We start from the raw sequence: 21480 nt of genomic DNA, 5'->3' as shown, positions 1-21480 counted from the left end.
AAGCACTTTTTTAAACGAAATAATCGCTTTTGAGACGTTTATTCACAATAAGATGAAAGAATGAATTGAAATTTTAAAGATTTAACTCATAAAATAAACACAGTGCACAGATTACTTAATCTGAATGCATGAAAGGTCCCGGACATAATTTTGTAAAATGGCTATTTTGAGTAAATTAATGGAAGTGTCCCTTCCATATAATTGCTATGAAATCATTCACCCGTGGGAACCCGACTGCAACGTTGTAGCTCTTGTTGCCGGTGCAAATGCATTTTATGAGGCACTGAAATTATATGCCCCCTTGTATCTGGTAAGTTTTAAATTACTTATATTTATTTAATGTATTTTCGTTTTACTTCTCTACTTATCAAAATAAATAACTACATAGTTAATTTTTTTCCTGGAATCTGTTCATTTATGTTATTCAGATTTTAAGCTTCAGTTTTATTTTTTCCTATGCGAGGTAAGCAAAGAAAAAAAATGATCGCCAGAAAAATACGAAATATTGTAAATATAAATTCAAAGTATCAAGTAAGTATAAATTCAAAGTCAGCATACTGATAATTCCCATGTGTCAAATCTCTATGGTATTAAATGCATTTTTTTTTTTTTTTGGAATTGAATCTTCCTGTCAGTCTGTGAACACGGCAACTCAAAAACGCTTTGTAATAGGCGGATGAAATTCGGTATATAAACTTAAAATCAAATATGTAGATTTATATTGAATTTTGAATGAAATCCATTCATAAGAAATATATCTGTCCTCCTGCCCGAATACATGCGAACATGACAGATACAAAGCGTAAATAGATGGATAAAAAATTGATATATATAGGTTAAATATATATTTGTAAATATATATTTAAAATTATAGATTTGTATCAAATTTGGAACCAAATCTATTAAGGGATTGATAGTATTAAATTCGCATACATGTAAATAGAATAATTAAAAAACACAATATTTTAATTAATGAAGTTTGCTATGCGATCCTGTAACTGCAACTGATGCTCACTATCATCACCAATTGGTTGGAAAAATTTATCCAAATTACATACTCGATTTTCTAATATTTTCGTGATAGCGATTAATCGCCAAAAATTACATGATAGCTATAGTAAAAACGTCATCTTCTCGCCAAGTAAGTATATTTATATTAACGTCCCGCTTTAAAGCAACAGTAGGGTTATTTTGGAAAGGCATCGTAATTTTGAACCACGGTCAGATAACGAGGACCACAACTGAACTGGCATCCGTCTTTCTCAAAACATTTGGCACCAATGGGTTTAATGTGCATCAGATTCGCTTACATGACGGATCTTCAGTGGAATCGGGTCTCGAACCAAGAACACTTCGGCCCTGAAGACGAGAATTTACCACCAGGCCACTGCCCCCTCCATCTTCAGACCGATATTTTGATATTAATGTTCACCAATACTATACAGTTAATAAAGAAGTGCTGACTTTTTTAACAATGCTACAAAACATTTATCATGTACGAGACTCAGAAAATAAAAACCTGAGTACTGATAACATTCATAGCCTTCCTCAATTTTATGCGGGGAGAGAAAGATAACACATTTGGAGTAGAGAATATAAGAAAGTTTTAGAGAGACCAGAATCACTGGTTTACTATTTTCTCTTATACGAAATATACAAATATATTGCTCTGTATTCATAGGAAGGTTCGAATCCTATGTTTCGTTTAATCTTCCATATTCAGCTCTGTCAGTCGAAGGAAAAAACATTCCTACAATTCTGCCTATCCGGGAATCGCACAGTAAATGCAACATTCTAAACGAAAGAAATTTAGTATGTTGTCTTTAAATTGCAATTATTCTAAATAAGTCAGCGAGAAAGTAAAATGCCCGTTTTATTAAGTCGGGAGTGTTCGAATGATGGCCCTAGCCCAGGCCAGGTAAATACTATAATTACGGACGAACTTATTGACAAGATTAACGAACTAGTGAAAAATGATAGGCATGTCAAAATGTCAGTGTTGGCCAAAGTTGGAACAATGTGAACAATTGTGCACAATAGGTTTGGTTACCGGAAAAGGTTCTAAAGATGCTCAGCGAACCACAAAAAGAACTGCATACGGACAACTTCACTACAAGAACTGTTCCGGCATCACGAAGATCCCACTTTCTTGGAGTAGATCATCGCTGGTGACGTGAGCTGGTGCTATCACTTCGAGTCAGATATACAAAGCGGCACATTATGTAATGGAAGCATGTTTCCATATCCCATCTACCCCCAAAAATGTAAAGCTGTGCATGCAACAAAACAAAGTCACGGTGAAGCTCACCGTCTGTTCCAACGTCCGAGGTTCAATATTCATCGAATTCCTCGAGCACAGAGAAATTATTACTAGAGATGTGTATTGTGTGACACTCTGGAGCCTACGCAAATCTATTAAGAGAAAACAGCCTGGGATGCTTGGTCCGCTAAAAAATATCTCAAAGGGAAGCGCTTCAATTCGAACGACGAACTTCAGGATACAGTGTTGGACTAGTTCCTGTCACAGACACAGGAATTCTGGGAACAGGGTGTTCTTCCCCTTATGGAACAGTGGGATGGTTGTGCGCAGGTCTCTGGTAAAATAAAGACTTCGATTATATTTATAGTACTGTTTCGTACCTTTTCATTTGAACACATTTTATGAAATGTAGAAAGCAGAAAAATATCTAAAAGTGGGAGTTGTAAATCCAGAAAACAAAGAAATAAATACATATTGTAAAAACATTGTATTGAAATAGTCAATCATCCGCTAATTAATAACTCATGTAAACAGTTTGGGTTGTTATGCAGAATACGAGGTAACAAATCATCAACTTTAGTTCTTCTGGCGATCTATGATAATAGATGGGAAAAATTTGTTTCCAATGAGATTATTTTTGAATTATTTGTATATTCCAGTTATTAATATTTGGATTATTTAGTTAAAGAAAACCTCTTCAGCGAATTGTCTTCTGAAAGCGATGTCACGATGTAGGAAAATTTCACTTCAATGAAATGATAAATAACAATAAATAGGGATATTTATTTTCTGTCAAGAAACTATTCATTTCCATTGAAAATCTCGGTAGTCAGTGTAGAAAATAATGTTAAAGCTTTGTTGACATGAATGGCGGAAACTATCGATGGTCTCTAATCTAAAAGATTATTTGAAAAGGAAAACCTGTCGTTAAGCTTTTACTTTGGAGCATGACAACAATAGAACAATGTTTGCCACCTATTTATCTTTTCCATCTAGGTAGAGAAGGAAATATGGAAAAAAAAAACAATAAAACAATGACACAATAATAGGACAATGAACTCTGCTATCGACCTTTTCTTAACGCATTTTTTTTCAATCAAACGGATGATAACTTCAACATCAGAGATAAAATATTTAATACATTTTTATTTTCTCGTATACGTAGCAGAAAAAAAATAGAGTAGCCATTAAAAAATTCCAACTCCATACTTTGACGACTCTCCTCGTTTTTGTGACAGTGAGCTTGAAAAGCACATTTTAGGAAAATGCCCCTCGGTCTGTCTACGACAAAAACAACTAAAAAACGCTTTGAGCTAGACATATGAAATTAGGTATACGGTCTTTACAAAAAATTTGTAGATTTCTGTCAAATTTTGAGCAAAATCCTCTCAGCGGAAGTCCGTCTGTTTGATTGTTGGAATGTAAGTTAGCATGATAACTCCAAAACAAAGAGAGCTACATAGATAAAATTTGGTACACATATTTAACATCTATAGTGAAGACACATATAAAATTGGGAGCTGAATGAAGGATTGTCCATCTGTCAGTCTGTACTTTCAGAAATATGTAAACGCGAAAACTCAAAGAGCGCAGTGACTTAAAAATATTAAATTTGGTATAGGATTTTGTGACTACAAATGCAGCTCATGAACAAATTTTTGTTTCAGTCGATGCGGAAAAACGCATTTAAAATACAGATTCGAATTTCGGAGGCTATTAGACGATGGATTAATTCGCCAAATAATTCGCCAAGAATGACAGGATAGATTCAGTAAAAATGCTAAATTCACGCCAAAGGTTAATATTTCTTAATTATTGCACGCCAATGTTTTCAAGGCGCTCTATAGTGTTAGGCCTTTATAATAGAATTTACGAGAAAGTTCTGAGAAGACCACTGCCATGGGTATAAGAAATGTAGATTAACAGTTTCCTGTCAAATAAATTGCAAAGTAAAATATATTACATTGGCTGAAGGCCAATATATTGACGGGAACAAGACGTATTTCTAACGTATTTTTATGTGGGATGAATTCTATATCTTTTTAAATGAGTATAATTAGGTCACAGGGATAATTCGTATTTACAAAACGTAGAACTACAGCGGAAGTGTATAATTTTAATCATGTATTAATTTAGTTTTGAATGCATGATCTAATGTCATTCACAATCGAAACTTTTGAAGCTTTCATATTCAGCTAAATAAGAAGGGAAAAAAGATAACTTCTGTGGTTATTTCTTTAAAGGTTACTTTTTATATAATTTTCACTATTCATTGTCTTTTAGCAATGGTTTATCATTCACTTATATTTTAACACAGCATTGACAAAGCCATCTCGGAGTTACTTTTTCTTTTCATTAGAAAAGTAAATTAAATGACTCACCAAATAATGCAGCGCCGAGCAAATTTAAAACTGTGTTTAAAGATTTCATTCTTTTTTTCCGAGATGAAACTTGAAAATAAATAATAAATGAACACCAAGAAAATATTATTAGTAAATTTAAAAAAATACTCTGAATAGAATTATTGTGGATATTTTGAATGATTGATTTTTGAAATTTTGCAATCAGAATCTTTTCTACGGTATTATAAACGTTGAAAGGTCTGAAACAAAATACTTCCAAAACTCCGATAAACGCTATACCCTATTTTGTGATCCTATTTAAAATATTGAAAAAATAAAGACATGACTAAAAAATAAAACGGGCTGCTTCAAATTTCGCACTTACTTTTTTAGTTATATTAACACCTCATTTTAAAGTAACACTAGGGCTATATTGGAACGGTCCTCGTAATTTTCAACCGGTTTTGACAACACCTCATCTGCACCCCCTCATCTTCTTGCGTACTGCCGACCACCCCGCCACCACTGAAAGTAGCAGCATCGACAGGATTTGTTGTGGCCGACTGCTATATCTGCACCCCCTCTCCGAATTTCCACACCACACCAGTGAGAGGACATTTGCCCACGCCGAATGTTACGTTTACCAGACTTACACACACGACGGTTCTTCGGGAGGATTGGATTTCTAGTGTGAAATCATCGGATCCCGAAGACGAGACCTTACCACCAGGCTACCGCGGCTTCAATTACTTAAAAAAATTCCTTTTGCAGCCGTATTTTGTACGTGTTATCTCATCCGCACAGAATAAATTCTAACAGCTTTGAACTGAAATAGCATTTGAATGAGCACTAATAATTCCATTCACAATGAAAGGCCGCACAATACATTTACACCCAGATATAATACCATAATGTATATTTTATTTCTTTCTTTCAAGAATTCGTAGTATAATAAGCAAAGAGAAAGTATTGCCATTTCTAAAAGTGTCATTTGAGAATTTCTTCGTCGTAATTTTCATCAATTTCTGTGTTGCAATGTTCCTGAGCCATTTTTTCCCCCTTATACTGAAAAAAACACAACCCCAATAGAATTATTTCCCTGACACTTCCTCGCATATTCTCCAATAAAGGATTTATCCATCTCTCCCCGCATAAAACTGTGAACTTTCAATAAGACCAGGAATATCATGCATAGAATTGGTGAATAATAGTTACGAAATATAAATCTTTGGCAAGATATTTCGAACCAAGATTCCTACAGAATGATATTTATGTTCTGACCGAACTAGAATTTTATTCAGTCTATTGTGCGAATTATGTATTTTGGAAGCCTTTTGCTGATTGGTTGAAATCAAAATTTCATCCAGGACTATTATTGTGTCACAAAGTTACTCACTAAATTCTAAGATTTAAGTCATTAAATTTGTGAACGTATCGTATTTACACGCGTGTTAAATTACAAATCAATAGACGGTCTACCTCTTGATGGATTTAGTTCCAAATCTGATATGAATCTACATTACTGATTTTAAACCTGTGTGTCAAATTTTGTCTACCTCGCTCTTTTCGTTTTGTAGTTGTCGTGTTCACTTGTACTGTAACAGCCAGACTTCTTTTGAATGGATTTCGTTCAAAATTTGATACAAATATCAAAATTTTGCGTTAAGTCTTTTAGTTTGAATCATGAGTAAGTTATGGTGTTCATAGATTAATAAAGAGATAAACGTAATGCCCCAAATGTGACTTTCGAACTGAAACGTTTTGAAATATGGAAATTCAAAATCTCGAAGAATTCTTTGACGATCTAAAGTTTTTTTGGCGATTAAAATATTTTCTTCTTTTACATTTCATAAAAAGTAAAAACTGAATCCTCTGAATTATGAAAAATCTAATTCCCATTGTAATAAACATGTGAGATAAATTTGGGCATTCTAGGTCAATTTTACGAATTGCGAAATCAAATAAATTAGAAGGTTATGTCAATGCTAATTTTAAACTAATTAATAGTAATTTCTATTTGGTCGCCAAAGTCGCCATGATAAATAATATAAGATATATATAAATAATATAAGAAAATAAGTAGGAATTGACTTAATTTTTTTTTATATATATATTGCTTGTTACATCTATTGTTTCAAGTTTCGACTGCCGCCCAATTATTCTAAACATATATAAACACTGCACTTAGAAATGGTCGCTATTTAAACTACTTCAGAATATTAAAAACAAAATTAATTTCAGTTTTATGTCTTTTTCTAACAGTTTAATATTCCTTTATTCTTACAACTTCCTTTATTCTTATAAACTAGTTAAAATGCAGGGATTCCATCTCAGAAATATAATCAGAGTCAAATAGTACCTTTGTTTTACGATAGTATTTTTTCTGTTTTCAATTTGAGTTAAAAATATAATAATAAACAGTCATTAAATGGTTGTTCAATAACATTCATGCTTTAGGATAATATTTCATTTATTATAGTTTATAAAATAATATGTTATTTAACCCATTAGGTCACTTATTTGCTGAAAAAGAGATTCACTTTGGAGACTACCGTTAACACTGTGAAGAACTTAATAACGTCTGCCAGCTTTCTTGGATATTACGCATTCTTTTTATATTTCTTTTATTGCCGCACGAGGTAAGAATCCCAATGTTCATGATTGAAACTACAAACTTTCAACATAATGCACGTAGATTTTAAGAAACGTCATTCATCTTTTTCATGGAAGCCCTTTTTTAAAAAATTCTAATTTAAAATCTAAAGTTTTCTTCTAAGTCATAAATATGCTTCCTAAAACGACCATCAGGTTCAATTCTATTCAGATCAACTCTATATTGCGCTTAAATATTGTCCACTTTGCCACCACTAATAATAGAGTGAAATGTGATTTTAGGAAAGGGAAAGAATCTTTAAAATATAAAAGGCCTGTGGGCAGAACATTATCTGAGTAAATGAAAGCCACTTTTGGTCCCATATATCTGCATCATTATATTCTATTATTCTTGAAATATGACCATTCGTCCTCATTTCTTTTTAAAATTCTTCCAAGGAAACCTTTAACCCCTTAACTGTTTTATTTTCGTTAATATCTAATAAGATGACACCTACTATTTTGGGAATATTTTCTTATTTTGATTCAAATGGAAATCCATTGAATACTTGACTTATCTATGTATTCTAAGTAATTTTAATATTGAATTAAAATCGTTATGAATGGTTTATTTTTTGCTTACAACTATCAAAATTCGATATATCGATGTACGTACGGCACTCGGGCAAAATAGTTAAGCTGTTAAAATAAGAAATTTTTAATTAACTCATGCCTACCCCCCTCCCCATGGTTATTTTTGTCGGGATTTTCTTTCTATACAACACGGCTTTACCAGAAATATCATGGTTTTAGCTGTGGATTGTAGGATACTTATTATATTTTCATTTTTATAACTAAAAACGTATATTATAGGAGTTATAAAATCTGTATATGATATTTGAGCAACGGTATAACATACGTTAATAAGTATATGAAAGTCTTTTATTGATTTTTTGCTGCAGAATATGACGAATTACACGATTACACCAAATAAAAATAGTTACTGACGGTCGTTTCGGCATTCCTTTTTTGTAAATAATTAGAAATTTAAGTAAACAATATTTATTTTCTCTCTATTTATATGTTTATTTCCTTAAAAAGTTTTATACTACGAATGTTATTTTGAATTTTCCCCGCATACATTTAGAATGTTCTTTACAGAAATTATGTTATAATGCAATATTGCTGAAATTTTGAAATGTTATTGTGTTTTAAAAAGATGGATTATAATTTGCTAAATATGCAGAAAACAGCACTTTTGGTTTGTACATGGCAGATACATTCATCTACTAATGCTGTCTATAATTCCACTTATATTTCTTTATTACATAGCTTTATTATTGTAGCAGATGATAGAAAAGGAAGGTAAATCACCGAGTTTAATCTCAACTGATAGAGCGGTACTTCCTAAGTAATTTTATAACTAATTTTTTCAGCAACATATTTGTAAATAATGAATCGACAACAATAAACATGATATTATATCCTAAAGTCTTCAGAAATTACTGCCGAGCACCATTTTCTTCCAATATTTTATTATGTTGACAATGCTATTCTATTCATAAAATACTTTCTTTCGGGAAAACGCGCGTGAGAAACACTTAATGTACGTTTTATGATCATCTTTTAGAAACGGAGAAATTAATTTTAAACAGCGACAAATTATAATTTTTCATTTTATAAATATAAATATATTAAAAATAAAGGAACACTCCTTAATTCCTAAGTTATAATAGAATACTTTTTAACTCGGTAATTCTAATATTAGCTAAGCCTTCGTAGATATTGACATTTTAATAATGATCCTCTCATTTAAAAATATTCACGGCTCAATAATAATTGTTAATAATCAACAATCAAGAAAGAAAGTTAAGAAATCATGATACTCAATCGAAATTTATTTTATAATACATTTTAATGATTTTTAAATAAATATTTCAAGAATTGACGATGTTATCTATTGATCTGTACAGCTAAGATTGATTTGTACAGTAAGTGTCGTTCTAATTCTGCCATGTTGCAGGCAGCCTAATAATTTGGATACCTTAGAGTAAACTAATTTTTTTTTCTTTTTTAAAGAAACAACGTATAAAAACAGAAGTTGAATTTTTTATATTATTTTTTAATAAAAACAATATATTTTCATTAGATGAGGAAAAGATATTTCAAAAATCATTAATTGTACGAAAAAATACTACTATTAACATTCATTATTGTTAAATGAATTAAAAAGAATTCTTTAACAATTTTTTTACGTAGATAGTCTTCAGTTCATTTGTATTTAGATTCTATTTAATTCATTATTCAGGACACCCTATCTAATTGTAGTTCAACTACTAATGTATAACCTGTTACAGATAGGCGCATAGTTCCTGTTGGAAAGTTACTTTAAATGGCGAAACCAATTGTATTTTTTCATAATTCGAATAACTCAATATATTATTATATTTAGTGATTCGAATTCTAAATATATTGTTGAAAAAATTGCAAAGTCTAAATTTTTATACAACTCTTTAGTCTTTCCACCCATATTAAGTAATATAGTCTTGATACAACAGCATTTTTTTTTAATTTTGATACTTCTGCAATAAAGATTCGCCAATTATGAAATTTTGCAAACGTTAATTTTAGCCCATTGCATTCGAAATCTCGAAGAATATCTTCCATCCAATACAGAGTAATCCCTAGAGATCGCTATTCATTGGCTTAAAATAATAAAATTCAAAGCTTCACATGTAATTCATTCAATTTTTTTCCCAGAGAAACACATTTTTTTTATTTAATATATTAGCACATTCTATTTATTTTACGAGATCTAACTTATTACGAAAGAAATATATGTATTGACTCAAACAACGCAACAAAGAAATGTTTAGAATCTTTTAAATTATTTTTCTAGTTGAAAGTATTCATTAACTTTAATGATGCAAATATTGGTTACTGTTAGAGTAAGCCTGTCGGGAATCGAAGAGATAAAACTCAAAAAACAAATGATTTCCGATGTAAGATCTCAAAATAACGATTAAATGAATTCCTTTCCAGACGCAAAAGAGGAGACAGGGCATCTCTTCTCTTTGCCTACCAACCATCATACAAAAAAGAATGATATTTGAAAATGCTTTTTAGTCCATATGATGAATTTAACATTCCTCATTATGGCTTTCAATAGGAATACACTCATAGATTGTGATGTGTGGTATCATTTGAAAATATGTTATTTAAATGCAATCTTTTTTTTTCTTTTAAATCTTGCAGAAAATCACTGGGAAGTTTTTACTATGTGATTTCTTCCTATTTTCCTGCATTTGCAGCTAGCGTGCTGTGCTATTTTGTTGAAAGAGAGAGCAGGTGAGTGCAAGTGGTTATAATTTATAGATCAGAGGTCAACGTTTTAATGTTATGAGAATCCATCTATTTTAAAATACAATCTGTCTTTTCAAAGGAAAATAATATACATGAACATTCCTGGATATGAAATAAATAAGTCAATTTTCTTTAATTCATCCAAATAATGGAACATTCAATACTTCATTTTCGATAAGAGAAAATATTACCTATTTTTATGAGGGGAGCAGGAAGCAGCAACGTTTTTCTAAAATATAATATCCTAGTCAGGCTGCATATTAGAACAATCAATTTTAAATATTTTGTAAATCTGCAGATTATATGTGATTTAAAATGAAAAGTGTAAATACCTATTCTATGTAAAATGTTAATTGTGGAGAAATTTTTAAAATATAATGTTTGGATTTTTTTTCTTAAAGTTGTAACAGCATGGACAAAAATTAACACATTCTAACAGATGACAGTTTATAATTTAATTAGTAAAATTTAAAAAAAATAATTTTGGAAATTATAATGTTTTTTCTCCAGGAGCCATATACAAAGTCTTGTATATATCCAAAATCTGCTTCAATTTTTGGATAGCTATTTTAAATTTGCATTGTATTATTTCCTTGTTCTAAAAATTATTTTTGTTTTTCTTTAGGAGAAGAGCTTTAACCGTCTATTTAGCGAATGCGGTAAGTAATGTTTGGTTATTTTTTAATTACAAAACCCAGTAACTTTAAATTTACTTAAGACTGATAGTATGATTTCGAAGATTTTCATAAAAATCGGCGGAAAATGAGATTAAACAGCAGTATACAAATAATGATACCTTCTTAATTCCTTAATTGTTTATTGGAGGTATTGCTTTATTGGACACAGTATTAACAGTATCCGGATGACACTTTGGGAATGCACCATATTATTCAATTTATAATCTGATGAATATTTGAGATATTTGTAGATTATGTGCAATTTTTGTACAAGTTATATCATATTTGAACAGCTCAAATTCAATTTATATATTTCGGAAGGGAACTTAATGCTGGTATAACAATCGGTCAAGACAATAAATGAATAAACACTTTGTTTGAATATATACATGTGTGTATGTTCTGAGTCTCTAGAAGAGAAAAAAAAACATAAAGACTTAAAAACATGGCATCTCAATCGCAAGCATTTCGGAATGTTAGAAATCAGATAAATCAGAAAGAATTTTGATGAAGAAAAGTGAATAGATTTCAGCTGCGCTATTGTCGTAGAATAATTGAAATGTACTTTTGGTATTTACAGATTACATATCATATGCATTTTAAAAGATGCGAAACTTAGGACCTAAGTTTTTGATCTAGAAAATGCCGTAAACATTTCATGAAAGTCAAAATTTTCTGAAATGGCATTATCATAAGGCGTATTAAAAATAATTCTCTTTCGCTCATAGATTGTATAATGTAACAAATTTCCTTATTTTGTGTGCGTATGTTTGTTTTTTTCAATCATATCCGAAGTTTTAAGGGTTTTTTTTTCTTTTTGCAGCCGTTAATAAGAGTGTGGAAAGATTATTAATTTTCCTGAATATTCTTATGCCAATTTAATTAATGCCTATTAGATAAATTGTGTTACAAATTAAATTACATTATTTTCCATGTGTTCCATTATTTCCATGTGTGTGTTTTTTCATCTTCTTCTTTTCCATTTCTAATGATTTTTTTTATAATCCAGACTCCTTTGGGGATCAACTTTATCGCACAGATTATTGGTATTTTTATGCAATTAAAACATTAATAGGGAACACCTTTTCCCAGAGTATTAAACACTTTTTTAATTTCACCTTGTAATTTCATACGACGAAAAACAAGAATTTCATTTAATCCATGTATGTAAGTGTATATACCATGAAAGAAAAATAGAAATGAAAATTTTATGTTGAATTAATGTTCCACGGAAGCAATTTTTTTTTATCTTGATTTTAACTCCCGTAAAAGTACGCTGTTAAATGTGTTGATAGGTCAGTTTGAATTTCATCATAACATTAAAAACATTGTTACAGATTGTATTTTAAATTAAATTTTAAAATTTATTAAAAGTAAAAAAAAATATTGTACGAAATCAAATTAATATGAAAAAGAAAGTATTATTTTTAGTTTTAAGATAATATAAACGCCAATTTTACGTGATAAGAGGATATGGATATCAGCTTACATAGGCAAATCATAGAGATTACCGGCCTTGGCGACGGTTAAGTCTGTTTTCGCGCTCAATTACAGCTTTTAATTTCTTCTAACTTAGTGCCTTCGGTGACATGGTGAGTCCTATCCCGAGAATTTCTGAAAATATTTTGCACCTTCATTAATTAGTTAATTAAAGCATTTAAGAAAAGGATTATTATAAACGTTCAATGAAGTAGTCGAAACTTAGTGAGGTCAATCTATTCATTTTTATTTGTATCCATTTATTAGTAAATAATGAGAGTTTAGTTAGTAATGGATAAGTAATGAGAGTTAACTTAATTTTATATATTCATAGAATTGGTTTTTACTTTTGTTTCGCTCTATATTCTAAAACATTTATTACAGAATTTTAACGCTCTTATAAAAATTGTGTTTCTGCACATTTTAATGCAATTTGATTTATTTCAAATACTTTAATTATGAAAATTTGTGATTGATTTCAAGCTTAATTTTGATGGACTAGATATATGAAATTTGTAAACTTATGAGTTCTTTTTAGTTCTCCGATTACTTATATTTTGCATTTGATTATCATTTCACCAATTAATTTAATGAAATTACTATCTTTGGTGCCTTTTGCTAATGGGCTTCAAAATAGCGTCATATAAATAGCGAGTAAAAATGGCATAGCATAGTATAGAAATATCTTAGTACAATATTTAAATAATGAATTATCATTTAAAAACTAGACTGTTTAAAGTAATAAAAATAATCTTTTTAAAGCATACTAATAAAAGTGTGTGTTTTAAAACTGCTTGTATTGTATTTAATTCTTCCTATATAATTTTTGTACTGATTATTCATTTCTTTTTAGGCGTTATCTCTAAAAATACATTTATATTCCTGCTAATAAATACATTTATAAAATATATTAGAAAATAATAACTACCGCATTCCAACCAATGAATAAATATATATAAAGATTTGCAATTCAAATATTCAATTAAATATATATATTAATTTTAAGTAGAATTGTTTGATTTTTAAACTTCTGCTATTCTTTCCAAAATTTACTCAGGCATCAACTGCTTTCTCCACTTTAACCAAATATCCACTTGACAATTTTAATATTTCCTAAACCTAAATAATCAGATTTTGGATTAAATGGGAAAAAATTATTCCCGATTTTCCAGAAAGCAATACTCACGTAGAGTCCCATATGAGGTATTTCCATGGAAAAATCTATATAAGGATTCCGAATATAAATTTCTTCAACATTGAATATTGATTTCTTTTTTTCGGAATGTAGTTTCATTGATCTTTTAAATCCACAGGCAACAGAAACAGCTCTCCGCATGGCGATGGCAAGGGGGATTCTAAAACCTTACCCTAATGCTGAAGTAAGTGTATTATTTTATCCCCCTACTCAGAAGCCAAAGTTTGAATTTAAATTATTGAATGTATAAATGGGGAGATATCCAGAAGGAAGAAGTGAACAAAGAACATATCTTGCAATAAACTTTCTTTTGAACTCGAAATATTATTTCGTAATAACAGTTGAACGCTATAAAAGGCAAATTATAATATAATTATTAAAATAAAAAACAAGTAATGCTAACAAAACATATTTAGTAACAAATAATACATATAAAACATATTTAGTAATAACAAATAATGCATACAAAACATATTTAGAAACAAATAATATATAAAACCAACCTACCAAATAATATATAAAAAAATTATCCATTATAATTTAATGTTTTGTTAGAATAAATAAAGATTGTTCTAAATTGTTTATTGTGAATTAGAATACTTTTCTTCCTATATTATTAGTTATTCCCAATTTCTTTTGCTTTCTAAATCCGCGAATAATCCGACTGTTCATTTTCTTGTTAAATGTAAACATCTCCTGTTTTCATCTTTCCTTTCATTCCTATTTTAACTCAATAAATGCATCCTGACGCATGCGCAAAAGTGCAGAGAATTTTCAAATCTGTGAGTGAACAGTATTAATTAGTTTGCTTTTCATTCGTAAAAATTATTCCCAAAATAATGAACATTATCCTTACTTTATTTAAACAATTCAATAAAAGGAATTACTTTTTTAATTACTTACTGAATTTCATATTTTGGTGGGCATAGAAATTCAGCACATGGCGCCATAAATCTTTGCTACGTCACTGTCTCAGCCAGGAAGAATAATAAATCAGAAAGTGCTGTCGAAATATTTAAAATATTTTTATCGCGACATACCGGTCTATATGAATAATCTGCCTCTGGATTCCAACGTATGCAGTGACAATAGACGGCAAAATATCGGTGATAAAACTAGAAAACTATAAAGACTTCACGTTATTTCCTACGTTTTATCAGCTGTGTTTATATTGTCGCCTCCATTATACTTAAAAATCGTGTGTCTATAAAATGGCACAACTACGAAGAGCTAGATTTACACATTTATAAATATTGAGTAGTTTAATTTTATAGTATATTCGTTAAAAAGTATAAATGTTCTATCTTCCACTTTCTCGTTATTTACTCAACACAGTGAGTTTTATGTTTAAATTCATCGTATAGAGATGAAAATTGCATTTGCGATCTGTATCAGTACCTCTAATCATTTATGATTGTCTCCAATTTATTATAAATCAACAAATGTATCATAATATTATGACAACATTATATATTAAGAAATTATTATATCTGTGAGAAATTGTCAGATATTTAACTGCCGTCAACCCCCAAAAAAATTTCGTTTGTGTGTATTCAGATATTTGAAGAAATGTTGCTAAAAATAGTAACAGCAGCTTTTTTTATGTGGACCATGGACAGTATATAGTATCTATTTCCTTGTCGTATTTAATGTCATATCTCAAAAATATAGATTTCTTTTGTATGTATGTTTTTTGGGAAAAATATTCACAACTTTAGTTAGATTTAGAAGCTTTCAAAAAAAGCTGCACAGAAATTTTAAGACTAAATACAGTATTTCGCAATTATATCTCAGATGTTCGAAGCGTTTATCTTAGAAACTTATTTCACTCTTTTAACCCAAGTTTTAAATAAATAATGAGTGTTAAAGTAAACTAAATGTGTAATGTAAGAGGTAAAAAAATTTATCCATTGATATCTTATTCATAGCTCTAGGTTTTATAACGGTAAAGAAAAGAAAATGTCGACAACACAAATAATATGTAAGTGGATTTAGTGAAAAGAAATAAACAATCTTAGTTCCTACTTGTTTTTCTGTTTCAGGTTTACCTATTCTGCGCAACAATGGCCGCTTTTTTCTACTTTATAAAGTAAGAACACTTCTGCAATATAGTTGTACAGTCAGTAATGTTAATATTTTAGTGAAAGAACCTAATTCAACAATTTTTATTTTTGTCATTAGGAAATCGGGATTTTCAGAAGATGCTGTAAGTAGTATATTCAAGTAAGTTAATTTATTCCATCCTAAATTAATTAATTTCTATTAAAATGAGAATTAAAAAATGTAAGGTTAATTTACATATAAATATTAAATTGGTTATTATCAAAATGAAATATTTAAGATTTTTTATCGATGTCATTTATGATGCTCAAAACATTTTATTAACCATTCGCGCACAATGATGTGCCTGACACATAATCGAATGACTGAACTTTTCATTTTAAATCTGCAATTAAGTGAAAATATTAAGTAATTGAAAATTAGAATATCACTCAGAAAGTTTGTATTATTATAGGAATTAAAATAACAATAAATGCCCCAGATATGATGCGTCATCTAATCAGGAAGTTATATAAATTCGAATGTCAAGGGATTTAACGAAGGAATCAGAATATAATTTAAAATACTGTATTTTCAACCAACAAAATTCTTTTTTTTCCCTTTCTTAAATGAAATGAATTTTTCTCTGTTTTTGAACAATATTTCAAGATAAATAGAAATATTTCTTGGTGTTAAAATGGCGTTAATAATGTGTGCAGAAATTAATGCCGTTGAACTATTTATGCAGAGTTTAGAAGCTTCTGACTTTTTATTTGATATTTGAAAATTTTCAATCTAAATCGATGAAGTGATATCTCTCTTATTCGTTCTGCATAGAAGATTCAAAAATATATAAAAAAATGTATTTATTCTAACAATATTTTTTTTAGAAATTCACAACTTTTTCTCAGAACATGGCCCGATCTAATCTATTATATCATTTAGTCTTAATACACTTTCTTCCTTAATAACTTATTAAAATTTTGTACACCTACACTTCCGACTTCCAAATTGTTCTTTCCCCTCTGGTTCACTGCTAACTAAAAAAATATAATAATCTGACCTTCCTGTACATAAATATCTTCAAATAAAATAAATTTTATAAAAATTATTTAGAATTTTTAAAAAATATAAAAAGTAGATTATTATATTTTTATTATTTAATAGTTTTTTATAATTCATTATTATAAATATTATAAAATAATGACATAATTTCGCTCTCAAATTCAGTACCAAATAGTATGGAAACTTTTTAATTTGATCGATTAATAGATAAATATGATTTGAAATTATTAAAATAATATTTGTCATGGATAATGCATAATTGCTCAAAATTCAAACTCTAGCTGATTAGAAAATAAATATAAAATCGTAAATTACAAAAGAATAAATCGGAAAATTATCCCAAAATGCACTTCTAATAAATATGAAGTCAAAATAAATAAAGTTAATTAAGTTCTGGACGTCCTTCCTCCAAAATGTATCACGCATCATTTAAGAAGTTGATAATGAATAGAAATGTTTGATTATTAATGGCTGCCTGAACCAGCAGAAATGTTTGAATATTAATGGTTATCTGAACCACAAAACTATGATTTCTTAATTAAGTTATTATGTCTAGGATTATGATATTACGATGATAATAAAATTTAATTATCCTAAATCTTAATTTATCTAAACGATACATTTATGAATTACTTAACAATAGATTGATTGTTATCATAAATTAAGCTAAACTTCGTGTTTACCGAAAACTCCAGTAATAAGAATCTAAGATTTTGGATGTTATCGTTTTGAGCCAGGAAAAAAAAGTGTATCACCTATTATTGAAATAATGATTAACGTGATTGGGCGCATAAAATTCACATATCAGTAAAATTACTTTGGGTAATTTGCTATAAATCGTTGAAAATTTTAAATGTATAAGTTTTTCTTTTTGCGAAATCTTGATGATTTAAGAAAGTGAATTCCTAGAATTAAAAAAAAAGAAATTAGTATTGCAAATTTATATGCATTATTATTTCTCTTGTTTTATTTAAACTACCCGCCTTTTATGATCAGTTGGTTCGTCGTGAACATTTGATGTGCTTAATTTAAATTAAAAATCGTACATAATGTACATTATACATTAATACATAATTTAGTAATCATGATTTCCACCATCAAAGTACTTTGAAGCATTAGAATTATCATCATAGATATTAAAACTGTATTATTGCAATTATCTTAACCTACTACGTTTACTGCGAACACGAACTTTCTAAACGAAACATTTTAAAATGGTTTAATAATTAACATTTTACAGCAATATTTTGAGATATTATTTCAAAAAAACGCCAACACTTGAGCATAAAGCACAAATCAACCAAATAAAAAACTGATTTTTATAATTAACCTCAGAATTGAGATTTCAAAACCTATTTAAAATGAGCATTTCTACAATATTAAGTATATTAGTGCCAAATTTGGTTACATTTGGTCAAAGTGTCTGACCTGTACAGAGTCAAAAATACACATACAATAACTTATTAATTATTATTTATTAATAGTACAGATAGAAAGCCCATATTAAAAAAAGAAAATCAACATTATTTAGATAATTTTTCAATATTCACGCTAAATGTATTCATGAAAATATTTTATTAATTTATATACCAATCCTACGGTTTGTATAAACTAATATTTTAATATGATTGTTTAAATTTTAGTAATATATAATAATTAAATTATATTTGGTGAAATTTCTTCAACATTTCACACGAAGAAAATTTTTCTTTTACAAAAGCTGAATTTTTTTAAATGTATTTGAATGAAAATAATAAATAGAAATTTGAACTTCGTTTCGGAAATAAAATAACAAGTAAAGTTCAAAGAAAATTTCTCGCTTTATTTGGGTGTGCTTTCATGTTATTTCAAAGAAATAAATTACCAAACGAAAAGTTTTATTCCTTTTGTTACGTTGTTTATTAATTCGTTACATTTTGTTCGCTCTGTTTACAATGAAATATTCTGCTGTTGGAAACTCCTTTCTAAAATAAATTTTCTAATCTAAATTTCATTTTAAATTGTAAAAAAATGTACGCAAAAAATTGTCAAATTTATTAAAAAAAATAACTAACAAATTAATTCCTGATATAAAGAAAGTTTAATTTATGGTAATTTAAAATACATCGTTCTGAAAATAAAAATCAACAATGAATAGTATGCCTAACTAGAGTCCCGTGGAAGCGTTTCTTTACATGTAAATATATTATGAAACAATATAATTAATTGCATCAGTGTTGCACTTTAAAAGGAGCTTCTTCTTTTTATTTTAAGATTTTTGTTTGGAAAAGATGAAGCCCAGAGAAAGGATGAAAAAGATGTCAGAAAAATTCTATGTGATGGTGCAAATCCACTTCTGCTGGAAAAAAAATTTTCAAGGGGAATAACGTTCAAAGACAGAATCAAAGCTACTTTCTCTGACCGAATTTTCTCACTAAAGCATGCTTCTTGCCATCATGCTTCCGGTTGCATGATCTACTGTCTACAGGTAAAAAAACTAAAACTTGCTTAAAAATTAATCAAAGTATCCGAATATATTGGAATTCGGATACACACATTTGCTTTACTTTCTCTGACCGAATTTTCTCACTAAAGCATGCTTCTTGCCATCATGCTTCCGGTTGCATGATCTACTGTCTACAGGTAAAAAAACTAAAACTTGCTTAAAAATTAATCAAAGTATCCGAATATATTGGAATTCGGATACACACATTTGCTTTACTTTCTCTGACCGAATTTTCTCACTAAAGCATGCTTCTTGCCATCATGCTTCCGGTTGCATGATCTACTGTCTACAGGTAAAAAAACTAAAACTTGCTTAAAAATTAATCAAAGTATCCGAATATATTGGAATTCGGATACACACATTTGCTTTACTTTCTCTGACCGAATTTTCTCACTAAAGCATGCTTCTTGCCATCATGCTTCCGGTTGCATGATCTACTGTCTACAGGTAAAAAAACTAAAACTTGCTTAAAAATTAATCAAAGTATCCGAATATATTGGAATTCGGATACACACATTTGCTTTACTTTCTCTGACCGAATTTTCTCACTAAAGCATGCTTCTTGCCATCATGCTTCCGGCTGCATGATCTACTGTCTACAGGTAAAAAAACTAAAACTTGCTTAAAAATTAATCAAAGTATCCGAATATATTGGAATTCGGATACACACATTTGCTTTACTTTCTCTGACCGAATTTTCTCACTAAAGCATGCTTCTTGCCATCATGCTTCCGGTTGCATGATCTACTGTCTACAGGTAAAAAAACTAAAACTTGCTTAAAAATTAATCAAAGTATCCGAATATATTGGAATTCGGATACACACATTTGCTTTACTTTCTCTGACCGAATTTTCTCACTAAAGCATGCTTCTTGCCATCATGCTTCCGGTTGCATGATCTACTGTCTACAGGTAAAAAAACTAAAACTTGCTTAAAAATTAATCAAAGTATCCGAATATATTGGAATTCGGATACACACATTTGCTTTCTAAAATTGTAGTATAAAAGAACCATAGCTTGCTTCTGAGATTTAAATTTAATAAAGGCTAATCACAGAGCATTATTTTTGAACATAAATTATCATAAATTTATAAATTTATATCATGAATTTATATATTTGTGCTATTTTTAGCGTTAGTTCAGTATATATAGTGATATTTAAGGTCCCGACTTGAAGCAATATTAGGGCAATTTTGAAATAGAACTCGTAATTTTAAACCATAGTCAGATAATGTGGACGACGCCTCTTTCTTCATCTCTTTAACCACACCAGCCTGTAGAATCTTTGGTCTCAACGGATTTAGCATGCACCAAACCCACTTAGACAGTGTCTAATAGGTGCAATCGAGTCTCGAATCTGAAGCCCCAGATCCCAAACCCCTTGACTCTACCACTAGGCCACCACGGTTTTAATATATTTTTAAATGAAATTTCAAAAATATCAAACATTCCAGATATTAAACATTTGTAATAGTTCTACTGAAATTACTATTAAAACAAATCACATACTATACACAAGTGAATGCACTAACATCTTAACATTAAAACAAACGAATTAGATCATATAATAACATGCTTATATATCAGTTAATAACGAACTTTTATTCCCTGGATAGAAATTCCTTTCCTTGGTAAACTGTGTTCCAAAGCTATAGCGTCTGTTGTTGCTTTTATCAGGGTTTCCTGCGTCCTTTTCTTTTGGGATACGCCGCCTTATCAGTGATCCGCTGCCTGTCACTGAGCAAGAAACTACTTCAGTCTCCCTCTCTTCTGGTTTCCCTGTTGACTGACAGGAGGAGCTTCAATCTCGGTCTGTTTCTAGGTGGCTTTGGTGGAATCTTCAAGGTGAGACATTTTTTAGTCTTGCTTTGTACTTTTCAATATACCGGGTAATATATATATATATATATATATATATATATATATATATATATATATATATATATAATGATATTTTAATTTAATTAATTTCCAAGATTTT

The 21480-nt window shown here is 29.4% G+C and overlaps 1 protein-coding gene across 1 annotated transcript in view; it reads left to right on the top strand.

Annotated features, from left to right (window-relative positions):
• LOC129983784 (transmembrane protein 135-like) overlaps positions 1 to 21480 on the top strand; it is a 28627-nt gene continuing 7147 nt past the window's right edge. Inside the window, exons 1-9 of the mRNA XM_056093415.1 lie at positions 1 to 310; positions 7114 to 7241; positions 10450 to 10542; positions 11183 to 11216; positions 14027 to 14092; positions 15951 to 15997; positions 16090 to 16131; positions 19267 to 19480; positions 21177 to 21344. Coding sequence (XP_055949390.1) covers positions 158 to 310; positions 7114 to 7241; positions 10450 to 10542; positions 11183 to 11216; positions 14027 to 14092; positions 15951 to 15997; positions 16090 to 16131; positions 19267 to 19480; positions 21177 to 21344 — 945 coding nt within the window. The 5' untranslated portion in view covers positions 1 to 157. The remainder of the gene's footprint in view (positions 311 to 7113; positions 7242 to 10449; positions 10543 to 11182; positions 11217 to 14026; positions 14093 to 15950; positions 15998 to 16089; positions 16132 to 19266; positions 19481 to 21176; positions 21345 to 21480) is intronic.

The sequence above is a fragment of the Argiope bruennichi genome, chromosome 9 (genome assembly GCF_947563725.1).
Source record: "Argiope bruennichi chromosome 9, qqArgBrue1.1, whole genome shotgun sequence".
Classification (NCBI taxonomy): Eukaryota; Metazoa; Arthropoda; class Arachnida; order Araneae; family Araneidae; genus Argiope; species Argiope bruennichi.
This window is presented reverse-complemented; position numbering and strand designations above follow the sequence as displayed.